At 38.9% G+C, this 13,417-nt stretch overlaps 1 protein-coding gene across 17 annotated transcripts in view; it reads left to right on the plus strand.

The window, feature by feature from the left end:
• DLG2 (discs large MAGUK scaffold protein 2) overlaps window positions 1-13,417 on the plus strand; it is a 988,724-nt gene that overhangs the window by 929,617 nt on the left and 45,690 nt on the right. For all 17 annotated transcript variants that reach the window (XM_066572327.1, XM_066572326.1, XM_066572328.1 and 14 more), the window contains one exon: window positions 7,836-8,012. In XM_066572327.1, coding sequence (XP_066428424.1) covers window positions 7,836-8,012 — 177 coding nt within the window. The remainder of the gene's footprint in view (window positions 1-7,835; window positions 8,013-13,417) is intronic.

Genomic DNA, 13,417 nt, shown 5'->3' on the forward strand with positions numbered 1-13,417 from the left:
ATTTTATTTTACTTTATTTTTTCCTGAGGGAAAAAAATCCCTAAATTAATATACTCAGACAGCAAATAAGTTACTACGAGAGAGAATGACTTTTTGGTTCCTGTGTCAATCCATGCAACCCACAGGTTGCAATTTCAGGTGAATTACCCAGTAGTTTAGAGTATCCCTAATTTGACATCCAGCCACATTTCCTTTCTGGATATGGATAATGTCACAACACAAAAATCTGTGTTGAGAAACTGCACTTGATGCCTCAGAGAGAAACCAGAGATGCAGTCAGGCAGCAGCTTTGCCTAGTCTGTATGGGGAGGAAAAGATCAAACCAAATAATAAAACAGATTTCACATCATTTTGGTGCATAATGCACAGGCCAGGTCAAAGTCAGTCAAAAATTATCCCATTTCTTTAGAAGAAACTGCTAAGTACAAACCTGGCATATGTTTTGAGTTTGCTGTGAAATCTGCATCTCACGCACAAGTTTGTGGGTTTATTGTGAAATTTCAGCCACAGACTCAGGGGTGCTGAAGAAGCCTTCCAGAATCAACTACAGATCTCCTCTGGAGTTTATCAAAATAGCCTGTTCAGACCCAAGGTGATCTCCATGTTTTAAAGGAAACCTCAAAGGTGAGGATCTGGACTACATTGAGTCCAGTGCAGATGTATTTAAAAGCTTCTGTGTACCACAGATGAAACTGGCTGCCAGATTTTCCTAGTCAGTAAATTATGGTAAGGTAAGCATATGCTCACAGCTTGGTTTTAGATGTTTGCAAGCAGAAGGGGGAATTCTGTTTGGGTCTTTTATGCCCCGTAAAATGCCAAAGAAACAAAATGTATGTTCCTTGAAAGGACTTCCCCTTGTGCCAGCACAAGAGAAAGCATGAAGGAATTTCACTTTCTCAAGCCACCTTACAAATCCTGCTGGGAGGGATTAAAGCCAGGCAAACCTGGGAGTAATATTATTTCTGTCCATGTCCACAACTGAAAGACTGAAGTGTCAGTCCTTGCTCACTGTGAAATATTTTGCCTCTAACATAGTATGTTGTATGCTGTTGCGCAGCAAGACCATGAAAGTGCAACATGTTGGTTTGATACTTCTGAAAATGTTGACTTACATTTTTCTGTACAAATTTTGAAGAACCCATTTCCTGCGCAGAATATGAGCACTTGCTAAAAACTGAAAAAAAGCCTGTTGGCAACATAGAGATTGGCTCATAAGAGCTGACATTAAGCATCATGCTTGGATTTCCAAAATGAGCAGAATATTCCCCAAGGACAAATGGCAGTCCTCTTTCCTGATAAACATCATAAAGAAATATATCCCTCTTCTTCATGAATTTTTTCTGGAACTAACTGGTGCTGTCTCAAATCCTCTTTTTCATTGAGATCCATGACATAACTCTCTGCCAAATTCCCACTAGGAGGAAAAGAATAAGGAATTACTTGGACTGAATGGAGAAATTGCTGAATGAAGTAAAGTAATATGATAGCAAGTGGAAAAGGCCTGCATGCAAATGTGCATTGGGATTTGCTGCAGTGGAGGTGCCTTAGAAGCAGCTATGCTAACACCTTGAACTGCACATTGACTGGGAGCATGCCCCATGGCTCTGGGCCAAAACCTGCCCTCTTACTAATTTAAAGGCATTTCCTTATCCTGTTACTACATGCCCTTGTAAAAAGTCCCTCTCCAGCTTACTTGTAGTCTCTAAGCTGGAAGATCATAATAGTTTCCTTGGAGCCTTCTCCAGGCTGAGCAACCACAATTCTCTCAGCCTGTGTTCATAGCAGAGGTGCCCCAGATCTCTGATTATCTTTGTGACCTCCTCTGGACTCACTCCAGCAGGTCTACATCCTTCTGCTGGGGGTCCACAGTGGACACAGCCCCTGCCGACCTTATGTGCATCCAAACTGTTGCTGGTAATGGGCCCTGATCAGTGCTAACTTCCAAAAGGGAACCTGGCAACCATGTCGTACTGCTGCACTGTCATGACTGATTTTGGTAACCCAAACTGCCAGTACTGTCCCTCTCAGCCTGACAAGGTTGAGGGGATGGGCTTCATGAAGAGTCACAACATCATTAAGATAGGGAAAAAAAAAAAGAAAGAGGCAAAAAATAAAATAAAGGTGGGGGAGGGGAATGAAAGTAAAAAAGTAAAAATAAGGCAAAGAAAAGGAAAAAGCAGGAATCATGGTATCTATGAGTGACGGGTCAAACATTCAGACATATTTTGTTAAAACTACATTATTGTAGTATACTCCTAACAAAAGCTGTTCTTCCCAACAGTCCCCCTGTCCACCCTCTCAGCAGAGGTGACAATGTATAACGATTATCTTTTGCACAGAGGCTATTGCAGCAGCCTCCAGTCTCAGCAAGCAGCATCTCAGAGCTTCCCAAACCTCCCAAGGAGGGAGAAACCTTTTTTGTATGCTCTACACATAGGATTTACCAGTTCAGCTTCTCCAGATGGAAACAGAGCAGGGAGGAAAAGCTTGAAAGTCTTTATTGGTTAGCCAGTATGTGAAAGTTTAACCCTTTTAATAGCATCTTAATTGCCTTGCAATGGCTGCTTCGATCAGAGAGCCGCTGTGCTCTCCGTTGTAGCTATAGCAATGAATTACATTAGCGTTTCTTTCATCTTCTTCTAATTTTTTCTTCAAGCTGAGCCTGCAAGTGGGTGGAAATGCATTTATTACTGAGTGCAGAAAAGACAGCTATGAAGCTTGGGGTCTGATTCTGACTATGATGCTGAGTTACTGTCTAAAACCAGGCAAATGATTAAACCTCTCTGCACTGGATTTCCCCATCTGTAAAAAAAGAATAGGGCAGGGGGTAGGATAGATGTGGTGAATGAGGAGAATAACATCTATCTCCCTTAGGATGATGCTATAAAATCTGATGTCCGAGAATCCCTGTTCAAAGAGAGAAATATCCTTTAGTGGTGCATATGCAGATATGCTGGCAGATCACAGGAGAGTTAGGACTATTTACAGTAGCTGAAAATCTCTCTTGCTAAATGTTGTTGTCGTTTCATAATCAAGTGAATAGCAAAGAGCAGTCTGTAAATTTATGTGCAAACTCCCATCTGTGCCAGAAGAAGAAGAAGTAATTTCAGAGATGCAAATAAAGCTGTCACCTGAACTGTACGAAATTACTGGCCATTGATAGAGGAGTAGAAGATTTTGGGGTTTTGCACTGAACATATAGAAGCATTCAGTAAAATATATTCCTGTGTTGTAAATGCAGGTATATCCCTTGCTTTGTCAGGAAGATTGTGAAGACTACTAACAGTGGTGTTTACAACATTAGCTGAGGAAGCTAAGAAGTTTCTCTGTTAAATTCCCTTTTTTGCTAAGGGCTTAGCAAGATCACTTAGTCTTTCTGTACCCTATTTTTTCATGTTACAAATGCTGGTGACAATATAACATTGTGGATGTCAATAGGTTGTAATATATGGGATTGCATTAGGAATTTATTTTCTATTTTGTTACTGCTAATATATTTTCTTTGTCAAACATTTATTCCACTAGCTGCAAGAATAGGTGTCATTAGGAATAGAAATTTACTGCACAAGACAGCTTAGCTTTCGAAAATGCCACAAATAATGAAGTATTTATGCTAAGTGGAAGAAAAAAAAGATACCCCAGTTTTGGTCACCTTCATGCCAGGTAGACACCTCACTGCATGTTAGGCAGTATATTACAGCTTGGGGAAGTCAGTATTTTAATTTCAAACAATTTTTGAGCAATGAATTTCAATGCTGTTGTGAAATGCTTGTCTCATGTTTTACGGTGATGTGGCTGCCTAAAAATGATTAAGAAGCACCCAAGCACAAAAATAAAACCTGTTAGGTTCTGTCCAAATTGCTGCTGGGATTAGTCTAGTGTAATGATCACTTCTGAAGTCTGGAATAATATCAGGGGAGCAAGCCTCACATATTCTTAAATATTTGTGATAGCCAGCTTCTTCTAAATGTTTGCACCTCCTGCTTCACTTCTCAGGACTTTATTTTCTATAAACATGAGGCTTTCACCAAGCCTTTCATGGCAATACTTGGCATTTGAATGACACTTTTCACTTTCAAGATATTAAACAGTTTTCCTTAAACTAAGGCAAGAACTGAGAACTGAGAAAAAAATAAGTGTTCATGAAACTTTGGTGCATATACCTGATGCTTTTGATACTCACACCAATTCCTGTTGCTGTTTTTGTCATAAGGGAACTAAGCTGACCAAATCATTATTTCATCACATCTGTTAAACTGGTTTGTAGCAAGCTCTGTTACCTGTTCCAGTATTTTATCCACATCTCATAGTAGTCACTGGGTTTAGTGTAATTGTAACTTCAAAATGCATTCTCTATCCTGTGTAACGCAGGGTTCTGTTTGTGAAATGCACTGTCTAGAAGATATTGAACAGGAGTTTTCTGATTCTGGTGTGATCACAATATTGGTGACAGCTCTAAAGTGGAAGTTAAATAATTTAAACTGATTTCCTTTGTAGTAAAATATTGACTACCCCAATTCAAAAGTAGACCAAGTCAGCTGACTTGGAACAAAGGCTTTACTGACACAAAGAAAGCTCTTGGTTTTGTCCTATAGGATGCAAAAAAAGGCTTAACACTGGATGCAAGCAGCTAACTGAGCATATAAAACACCGGAAAGAACAGTGCTTTAAGAGCACTTTTATAAGTTCTGAAGAAAAAAAAAGAAGCTGTTAGTGTTCAAGACTGTTAGATAAATGTCTGTTAGACTAATGTCATTAAAATTTTGTAAGGTTATTGAGATTTTTATTCTTTAATACTGCAGTAAAAGATACTAAAAATTATTTAAAGCTCAGTACTGTGAAGAACTGCCCAAGCAACCCATGAATAAGCAGCCTCAGCCAGATGAAAGCATGTAGTCATATTAGCAAGTGCAGAAAGCTCACTAGCTCTGCTGAGCAGCCCCTCCACTATCTGCAATATTGTGCTTGTGTTTTGGGGAGACACCTCTAATTCATCACAGAGAGAGAGAGGCACTGTGACATGTTTTCTTGGTTTAGACCCTCTGGATGATTTTAATAACCCTGTTTCTATTAAACATCTCATTTTGGAAGAGTACTTGTCTGGTCCTGATCATGCTGATCCTCCTCTAGCTGAAATGATGGTGCTCATCTCTCAGAGAGGGCTGCTAGGTGCTCTGTGCAAGTGTAGGTTTCTTGTTGGACTGTGTTCCTTATGTCTTCCTCTCAACTCATAATATTCAGCAAGGGTGCTACTACTTTTTAACTTTTCTTCTGATATTCTCCCTGGCATGAAAGAACCTATCTAAGGTGTGTAACATACCCCTTAGTGTGTTATCCTGGTGAAGAAGCTTGCACAAAACAACTAGACTTTGCTGAGAGCTCACCTTGGCTCTGATGAAAGTTTCAGTGCTTGCAGATGGTATCCTGTAAGACTTGGATGTCATTGTCTAAAAACATGAAAGGGCGAAGAAGAAAAGGCATCTTTCTCTGTCTGTTCTGCCCAGTTCCTTTACCAAACAAGAGGTCTGGCTACATTCATTTTGTGTCACTTCAGTTGACACTCAACAGATGCAGAGGTGTTATTTTTATATACATCTTCAAAACCAAGCCAAAATAGCACAGAACTGTGTGGTGTTCATCAGGTAGAAAATTAGAAATGACATGTCAGTCTCTTAAAGGGACTAGATTTTGCAACCCAAACTGCCCTCTTAGCCTGAGGTGGTGGGGATGAGTGTGCCCAGCTCTCTCTATAGCCCAAAGTAGTCAACAATGCCTGGAGTAAAGATCTCCACATACTTTATAGCTGGGCCAACAGCCAACCAGCAAAAGTATGTTTTCCAGAGCCAGAAATGTTATCAAAGGTGTAAGCTCAAATACAGCTGTTACCAAGACCTGGCTCTTAATTTGAAATGTTTAGGAAAGATCACTGAAGTCAGCTCTCATGTAATTTTCATTTGCTAATGGAGTAATCAACATCTGTAGAGCATCAGCCACAAAATCTTTCATTCAATGAAAAGTGTGCTCAAAAAGTCTCTTGTCTGAGATCTGTAATCTCATTTTAATTAGCAATGCACATGATTACTCCAATCAAAGCAAGTCAGAGGCAAACATTGCCATCTGCATTCATCGTTAACATCAGCCAGCACGATGACAGACTCATTTTAAGTCAATATGTGGGCTCTGAGGTGCAAATGTCTGTTCAAGGACAAAGAATATTGTCCTACTTTCTACTCCTTAACTTTTGAAACACAACCTTCATTTTAGAACTTGCTGAATATGGAGCATTTCCAGTTTGGCATCAGGGAATGTTTTGCATCAGGGATGTGAGGATCCATGTAACCGGGACTTATTCCCTCTTACAGAAGATATTGTCCCTTGTTTTGAATTGCTTAATTATGCCTGGAATCGGGATTGTATGATGTCTGCCCAGTATACAGCATGGCCAACTGTCTGGTTAGGGGTTTTGAGCTGTTGAACAGCATCCATGGCAAGGTGCACAATTAATCCATGAATTTTTAAGACTATTCAATACGTTGGTAAAACTCTGATCACTGCCTGCTGCCAAAGGCAAAATCCATCCAACACAGGATAATGTGTTGTGTGCCTGTTTGTATATGCACTGCCAGTTCCAGGGGTCTGGTGTGATCACTTGGTTAAGAAGAGGTGTCTAATGACACTTAACTGCTTCTGGATTTATGAGCTTCTTCATCAGATGGCCTCACAGGAGGCTGTACTTGAGAAGCAGCAGATGACCTAGTACCAGTAAGAGTCCTTTATGAATGTAAATATTTGATAAGATATAGTCAGGTTTTTAAAACAACTTTTCCACTGCTAAGCCATTAAATTTTTCCAAAGGATACTTGCATTCCAAGAACATTTACAAAAAAAGGAACAAGCATAAGTAAACTTGTGGATTATGTAAAATTCAGCAGTCTTCATCCTCAAAGGGAATTATCTGGGCATTTCTGAAGATGTTAGTACATGACTTTAAACTCTTTAAAAGAAGACATATTTCAAGTAGCATTTTCCCTCCTCCTGAACCAGATTTGCCATGCACAGTTGGTGCATATGAGAGCTTTAAATTATTTTGGTTGCATAGTCACAATTTTGATAACTTATTTTAAAGTTTTCCACCTTATGAGAAGTAGCTTTGAGTGGTTTATATCTACCCATAAAACTGCTACGATCATTCTTTGTAATTACAGTAAAATGCACAGCAATTAATTACATCAAATCCTTCTCACAAAAGTGTTTACCAGTGAAAAGATTGCCATGACTTTCTTTCTGACAATGAAAGAATAGGAATTATTAGACACTTCTTGGGATTAAACTGATGTAACACTTCTGCAGCCAGGATTATGATCATATTATTTTCCCTATAGGAAATAAACATCAGTTCTTGACAGGTATGATCTTTAAACAATATTTTACATGTGAAAAATATTCCCAAGTATTTTTTTTTGTGTACAAAACAAAGATCTGGATTTTTAGCTAGGTAACTCCAGTGAGTGACCTGCACTTGCTGGGATTCGTGTGCAGGGTCTTGCTCTCAGAAAGAGAGGTACATATACCCTGGTGCAGGTGCCAGGCATAGGACTGGAAAGCATAGGCTGAAATTGGTATCTGATTTTACCATTCATTTTCTCTTACAGGAAAAAGAAAAAAAAAAAGGCTTCTGTAAAGACTAACTTCACAGTGGAAAGAGTTTTCCTCTGAGTAGGACCTTTCCCCTTGGAAAAGGTTACCTGTGACATAAGATATGATTAATTGCTCAGATGTAAGTGTACCCAGACTGATATAATCACCTGCCTTCAAATCTTTGTTTGCTTTCACAGAGCCATGTTTGACTATGACAAGAGCAAAGACAGTGGCCTCCCAAGCCAAGGACTGAGTTTCAAGTATGGAGACATCCTTCACGTCATCAACGCCTCCGATGATGAATGGTGGCAGGCAAGGAGGGTCACTCTGGAGGGGGACAGTGAGGAGATGGGAGTTATACCCAGCAAGAGGAGGTGAGTGCTGCCTCCTCCTTCTTACCTCCTTGGCCATTATCTCAAAATATTTCCTTTTTTTTTTTTTTTTGCAAAGATGGGGTGCATCAATCTACTGAAAAACTGGGGGCAGTAAAGGAAAATCCTACAGGTATTTCAAGAGTTGGAAGACACAGTTTTTGCTGTGAGATTTAAAGCATTCAGGCTGTTTGTAACTGTACTGAAAAGAAACTCAGAAGGTGATTCAATAACTAGTAACTTCATAAAGAAAAGGGAAAAGAAGGAGAGATTGCCATCTACTAAAGAGCTTTAGTAAAAAAAAGGAATAACCAGAACCCAAGTCTGGGAATTCGCTCTGAATTTGAAGTGGAGCACATGTTTTAATGTCAGGGTGATTAGCCATTGCATCAAACTGCTGAAGGATGTAATGAATGGCTTGACATTTTCAAATCAAGACTGTATGTCTTTCTTTTGAGAGGGTAATAGCATTAAACTTCTCAGCCTGTGTGATGTGAAATATGGTGCTAAATTATATAATGGTCATCTTTGGCTTCAAAGTCTGTTAATTTAATCTCTGCCTCCCTGGAAACTGATGGATAACCAATATCACAGTAAATTTTTCATATAATGTAAATGAAGGCACTTTCATCTGCTCTCCAAGCTAAATCTGAATCTTTTGTGTCTGTGATGGATTCGTGGTGACTGTCAGAGAGAGAACAGATACCTGAATCTCCCTCATTGTTTGTATTGTTTATTCTGCCTAGATGCTTTTGTAAAATTGGCCACAAGTCTCTGATAGTATCAGAACTAGCACACAAAGCAGTATTACCTCCTGGCTCTGTTGATAGTTGCTATAAAAAGGTCAAGAACTGAAAGGGTAGGAGGAAAATTAAATCCGTCAAAACGTATTACATTTCTCTTTTGCAGCAATGCCGTCATACTGAGTATAAACTTTCCATTCCTAGCTATTTCAGCTTTGGCACTAGTGTAAAAATGATCATGACCATTTTTTTATAGAGGAGAAATGGGATGCTTGGTGCTCCCTTGAGCATCTGCTGCTGTTTCAAGAGAATTGGCCAAGGTACTAATAGAGCTCAAGGTACTCATTGTTCTAAATCATGTAAAAGTAAACTAAAAGGCCATCAAATACCTTGTTGACATGAGCCCTGAAAAAACATTAATTTCTCTAATGAGCATGTTGGAATAGCATCCACACCTGGTTTCTCAGTGAAGAGCCATTTTGGTGTTGTGTAATAGACAGAAATAAAAGGCTAGGTCGTAAGGTTAGGTTATAAGTTTCAAGATGGAAAATGTGCCCATTAACCAGACTTAATCTCTGGATACTGAAAAAGGAATACTTGCCTGCTATTCATTGCTACAGTAAATACTGCTGTAATTACATGATTGGATTGTACATGGGAAGAGAGGAGAGTTTATTTAATGCGATGGTAAGTAAGCTCACTCCTGTGTGGTGTCTACTATGAAAAGGTGCAAAAAGCACCATGTCATACATATTAAAACAACTACAGAGGGGAAAAAGACAAAGCTAATTAAGATGTGGAATTGTATATCCTGTAAAGTAGAAAGGTGGTGTGTGCCTAAAGCTTATTGGGTTACCCACACAGTGGTGTTTTGAAGGACAAAAGATAGAGGTTCTCTAGTCAAGGTCAGACACATAAGAGAGCCTAGGAATAAGATGTGGCTTAGGAAACACTGGGAGAAAACAGAATAAATTAAAAAAAGAAAAAAAAAGACTGTATGAAAATAGATTGGTTAAAACCTAAAAATAAGAGTCTTGAATTTTAAAAGATTCAGGTACAGTTACCATGCTCTCCACTTGGCATACTTATTCTTCACTAGTGAAGCTGAGTGGCCTGGAAAAATCAATGGCATCTGATTTTCTGTCTGCATGAATGTAATGATACACCTGAGCTGGAGTGGGAAGAGGTTGCTGTTATTTTATAAAAGGTTTCAGTTGTACAATATTTTTTTCCAATGCACTGAAAAGTGAGGACTGTTTCCTTTCGGTGGGTTCTGCATGATTCCTGAGTGCCTGAGACTGATGTGCTCTTGCCAGCACCTTCTGCAGTCATTTACACCACCTAAGGGGAGGATGAGCAATCAGTGCACATAGGGCTGAGTTACAGAGAGTAAAGCTAATCACACTCACCAGATTGTGCTAATTCAGAGTTCAATTTCCTCTGCAGGTGTGGGTTATTGACTGTAAGAGGATTAATCTAAAACAGAGTACTCCTGGAATTCATTTGACCAAATATAGGCAGCTACAGCATAGAAATCCTCATTTAAGCTGTTGGCTCCAGGCTGCCATGTTCTCCTATAGTTTATATGGGATTATTTCTATAAGCAATGCATTGTATATAATACAGCATATGTTATATCTAGTAGTAAAACATTGTGATAGATAGAAAGAAAGGAAGGAAGGAAAATAAGAACATCTGTAGGTGTTGTTTGGGCTTGTCCTGCAAGCTAAAGTGGCCATGATGATGTAAATTGAAGAATTTTATATTTGTCTTATAGTTTTCAATCCCCAATTCATTTCTGTTCCTTTTTTTTTTTGTGTCTTGGGTGCTTCAGGGGGTTATGCTGGGAAGGGTTTTCTTTTGTGTCCAGATTCCTTTTTCTGCTTGTGGAATGCTATCCTGTGGTACTGTAACTTTATTTTTTGCACTTTTTGTCAGTGAGAGGCTATACAGATCCAGGTTGAGTCTTTTAGCTGTCTACTTTACTTCTGTCCTACTTCCCTTGACTTCTGTCCAGCAACAACTGAGATACAATTCCTGCACTTCCCATAAGTGAAATCATTATGTTATAGCTCTGAAAACCAGTGACCACTTCAATTTTATATATATATATATATATATATGTGTGTGTGTGTGTATATATATGTATATGAATATATATCTATGTATATGAGTGTACAAATATATATGTATATAAACAGACATATTTCTTCTTTGAGATGCTGTGTAATGGTAATTGCTGTAATTGCTTTCCATGCGTTAAGGTCTTTTATATTTTACAGGAGAGCCCATCATACAATGACATTTTAGCATGAGCTAATTAGAGAAATTGGGAATGATTAATCAAGACTCCTTACTCTTTTTTTCCTCTATGACTTATGTGCTATACCAGCAAAAAAAATCATAATTTAGAATTATAGGGGAGCTGCCACTCATTAGTCTCTCCCGGTTTTTGGATACATTACCTCTTAGTGATTTGATAGAGTTTGAATGCTTTTTTGTCATTAGATTTCAGTGCTTCTGACAACATGTGGATTTGTTGCCTTATTTATGGTTAAATTGCCAAGTCAGGCTTTAAGAGAGAGTTTTGGAGGGCAACACTGCAGCTGTGTTGGCGGGGCGTTACTGAAAGAAGCAGCCCAAAGAAGTGAGGGTGGCCCCAAGTTTTTCCACTGATACATGCAAGGACTAAGTCTCATGGAGCAGTGAGCCAATGACCTCTGTGGAGATTCAATAAAATTAAATTCCAAGTATCCTGTGGTTCTTAAATAGAATTGCAACCATTTCTACACCTGAAAACATTTTGTTCATTTGTCAGTGTGTATTTATTGTCTGACTATAGCTGTTGTTTTCCACCACAGGTCTGCATAGCTAGTTGGGTAGAAACCAAGTGCAATGACATAGTTGGTGAGGTATTACATCGTGTTGGTGTTGGGAAGCACAGGACTTCAGCACAAGACGCTGCAAACCACTTCACTTGTGGTTTAACCATCACCAAATAGTTATTATATAGTATTAATTAATCAACATTTCAAGCTAAATTTCTCTTGGTTCCACATCTGCCCAAAAGATTTATCCAAGCTATGTTTAAGGTGACAGCACAATTACATCAGGCAGGGTCTCCAAGGTGAGGGGACATAACCACCAGCCCTGTACCAATGTCTCAGGCAGCCTGCAGTATTGCCTGGGCACTATGGCTACGTGTGTGAAGTGCTCCTTTATCATCAAAAATTGCTATTTATACTAGAATGACCAACAGAATTAGATTTACACTATCTTTTTTTTACATTTGGATAGATTGATATATAGATAGATTGGTTTAGATTAGAGTTTCCACTCTGTGCTTTTGATCATGAGAATTTTTATTTGCCTCATTGCCCTTCTCATTATCCATTAAAAAAAAAATCAACTTCCTATAAAAGAGCAGCAGCAAGCTGAGCAGCCCATGTCCAAGATTCCCTCCCTATGGAAACACTCACATTAGTTAAAGGGAATTTAAAAAATGCATTAAACCAATTTGCATATATAAGAGAGCATTTCATTCCTAGACAGATGCAGTAATTCAATAGTAAATAGATTTTAATTTGCTGTAGCATTGATTTTACACCTCCAGCTCTTTTCACTTTTTCCTTGCTGAGTCTCTGCACAGGGACAAGCTCGTACATTGCAAACCCTCCACAACAGCAACCTCCCACCTCATGAATGTCAAGCCTCAGTATTTTCTGTGGTGTGTGTATATCTGCCTGACTCGAGTCCTTGGGTCTGGAATGCAGCCTGAGATTTCACACAGATTGCCCCAGAATGGCTGAGCATAAATTCTCACCACTTTTACTACTGCTCCCTCTGCAGCCAGTGAGGATTTGGCCTTACAACCCTGAAATAATTACACAAATCTTTCTGTTGTCCTTCAGACGTGCAGTCACAAAACTGCTGTCAGACTGGACATCATTCTAAGATACCCATTTTCGGGTAGTTTAAGTGCCTCTGACTGCCAAATGTTATGCAACTTGTATCTGTTATTACCATCTGTAATAATACCAGCCTGATACTTGTGTTCTCAAATTGACAACATTCTCCCCACAAGTACATGTAGCAATGCTCTTCTTTCACGGCATAGTGGGGGGAAAGGTACATAAAACTCAGTGTTTCACAAACATTTAAGGACAAGGAACAAGAGGTTTTCCCAGCATAGAAGTCCCTGTGGGTGAAAAGCCAACTTAAATTTGTTGTTCTGCTCAGCTTGGCAGAAGGGCATGTTTATCCACTCAAATGATTTTTATTTTTAGTGGTTCCTATAAATCATCTACCTTTCTAAATAGTGCTTAACATTTTAATCCTTAGATGATAAAACTTTTTAACATCAGCTAAGCTTTGTCTAAAAAATTTGTCTGTCTATACTCAGTAATCTGATTGGAAAAATTTAATATGGAATGAAACTTTTATGTATGTGTAAGTATAAACTTCTTCCTGTGCTCTTGCAATGATGACTTGTGTGCTGTTGGAAAACAGCTGTTAGCTTTTAAACAGAATAAGGTTGTGCTACAATTTCATGAGAAGTCATTTCCTAATGTCATTAGGTCTCCACTTCATAAATATTGAGCAGGTGCTGAGCTGTTTTCTATAAGCAAGCCACTGCAGATGGAGAGCTGATCCAGAGCACATTCT

Source organism: Molothrus aeneus, chromosome 2 (assembly GCF_037042795.1).
Source record: "Molothrus aeneus isolate 106 chromosome 2, BPBGC_Maene_1.0, whole genome shotgun sequence".
In the NCBI taxonomy this organism is placed as follows: Eukaryota; Metazoa; Chordata; class Aves; order Passeriformes; family Icteridae; genus Molothrus; species Molothrus aeneus.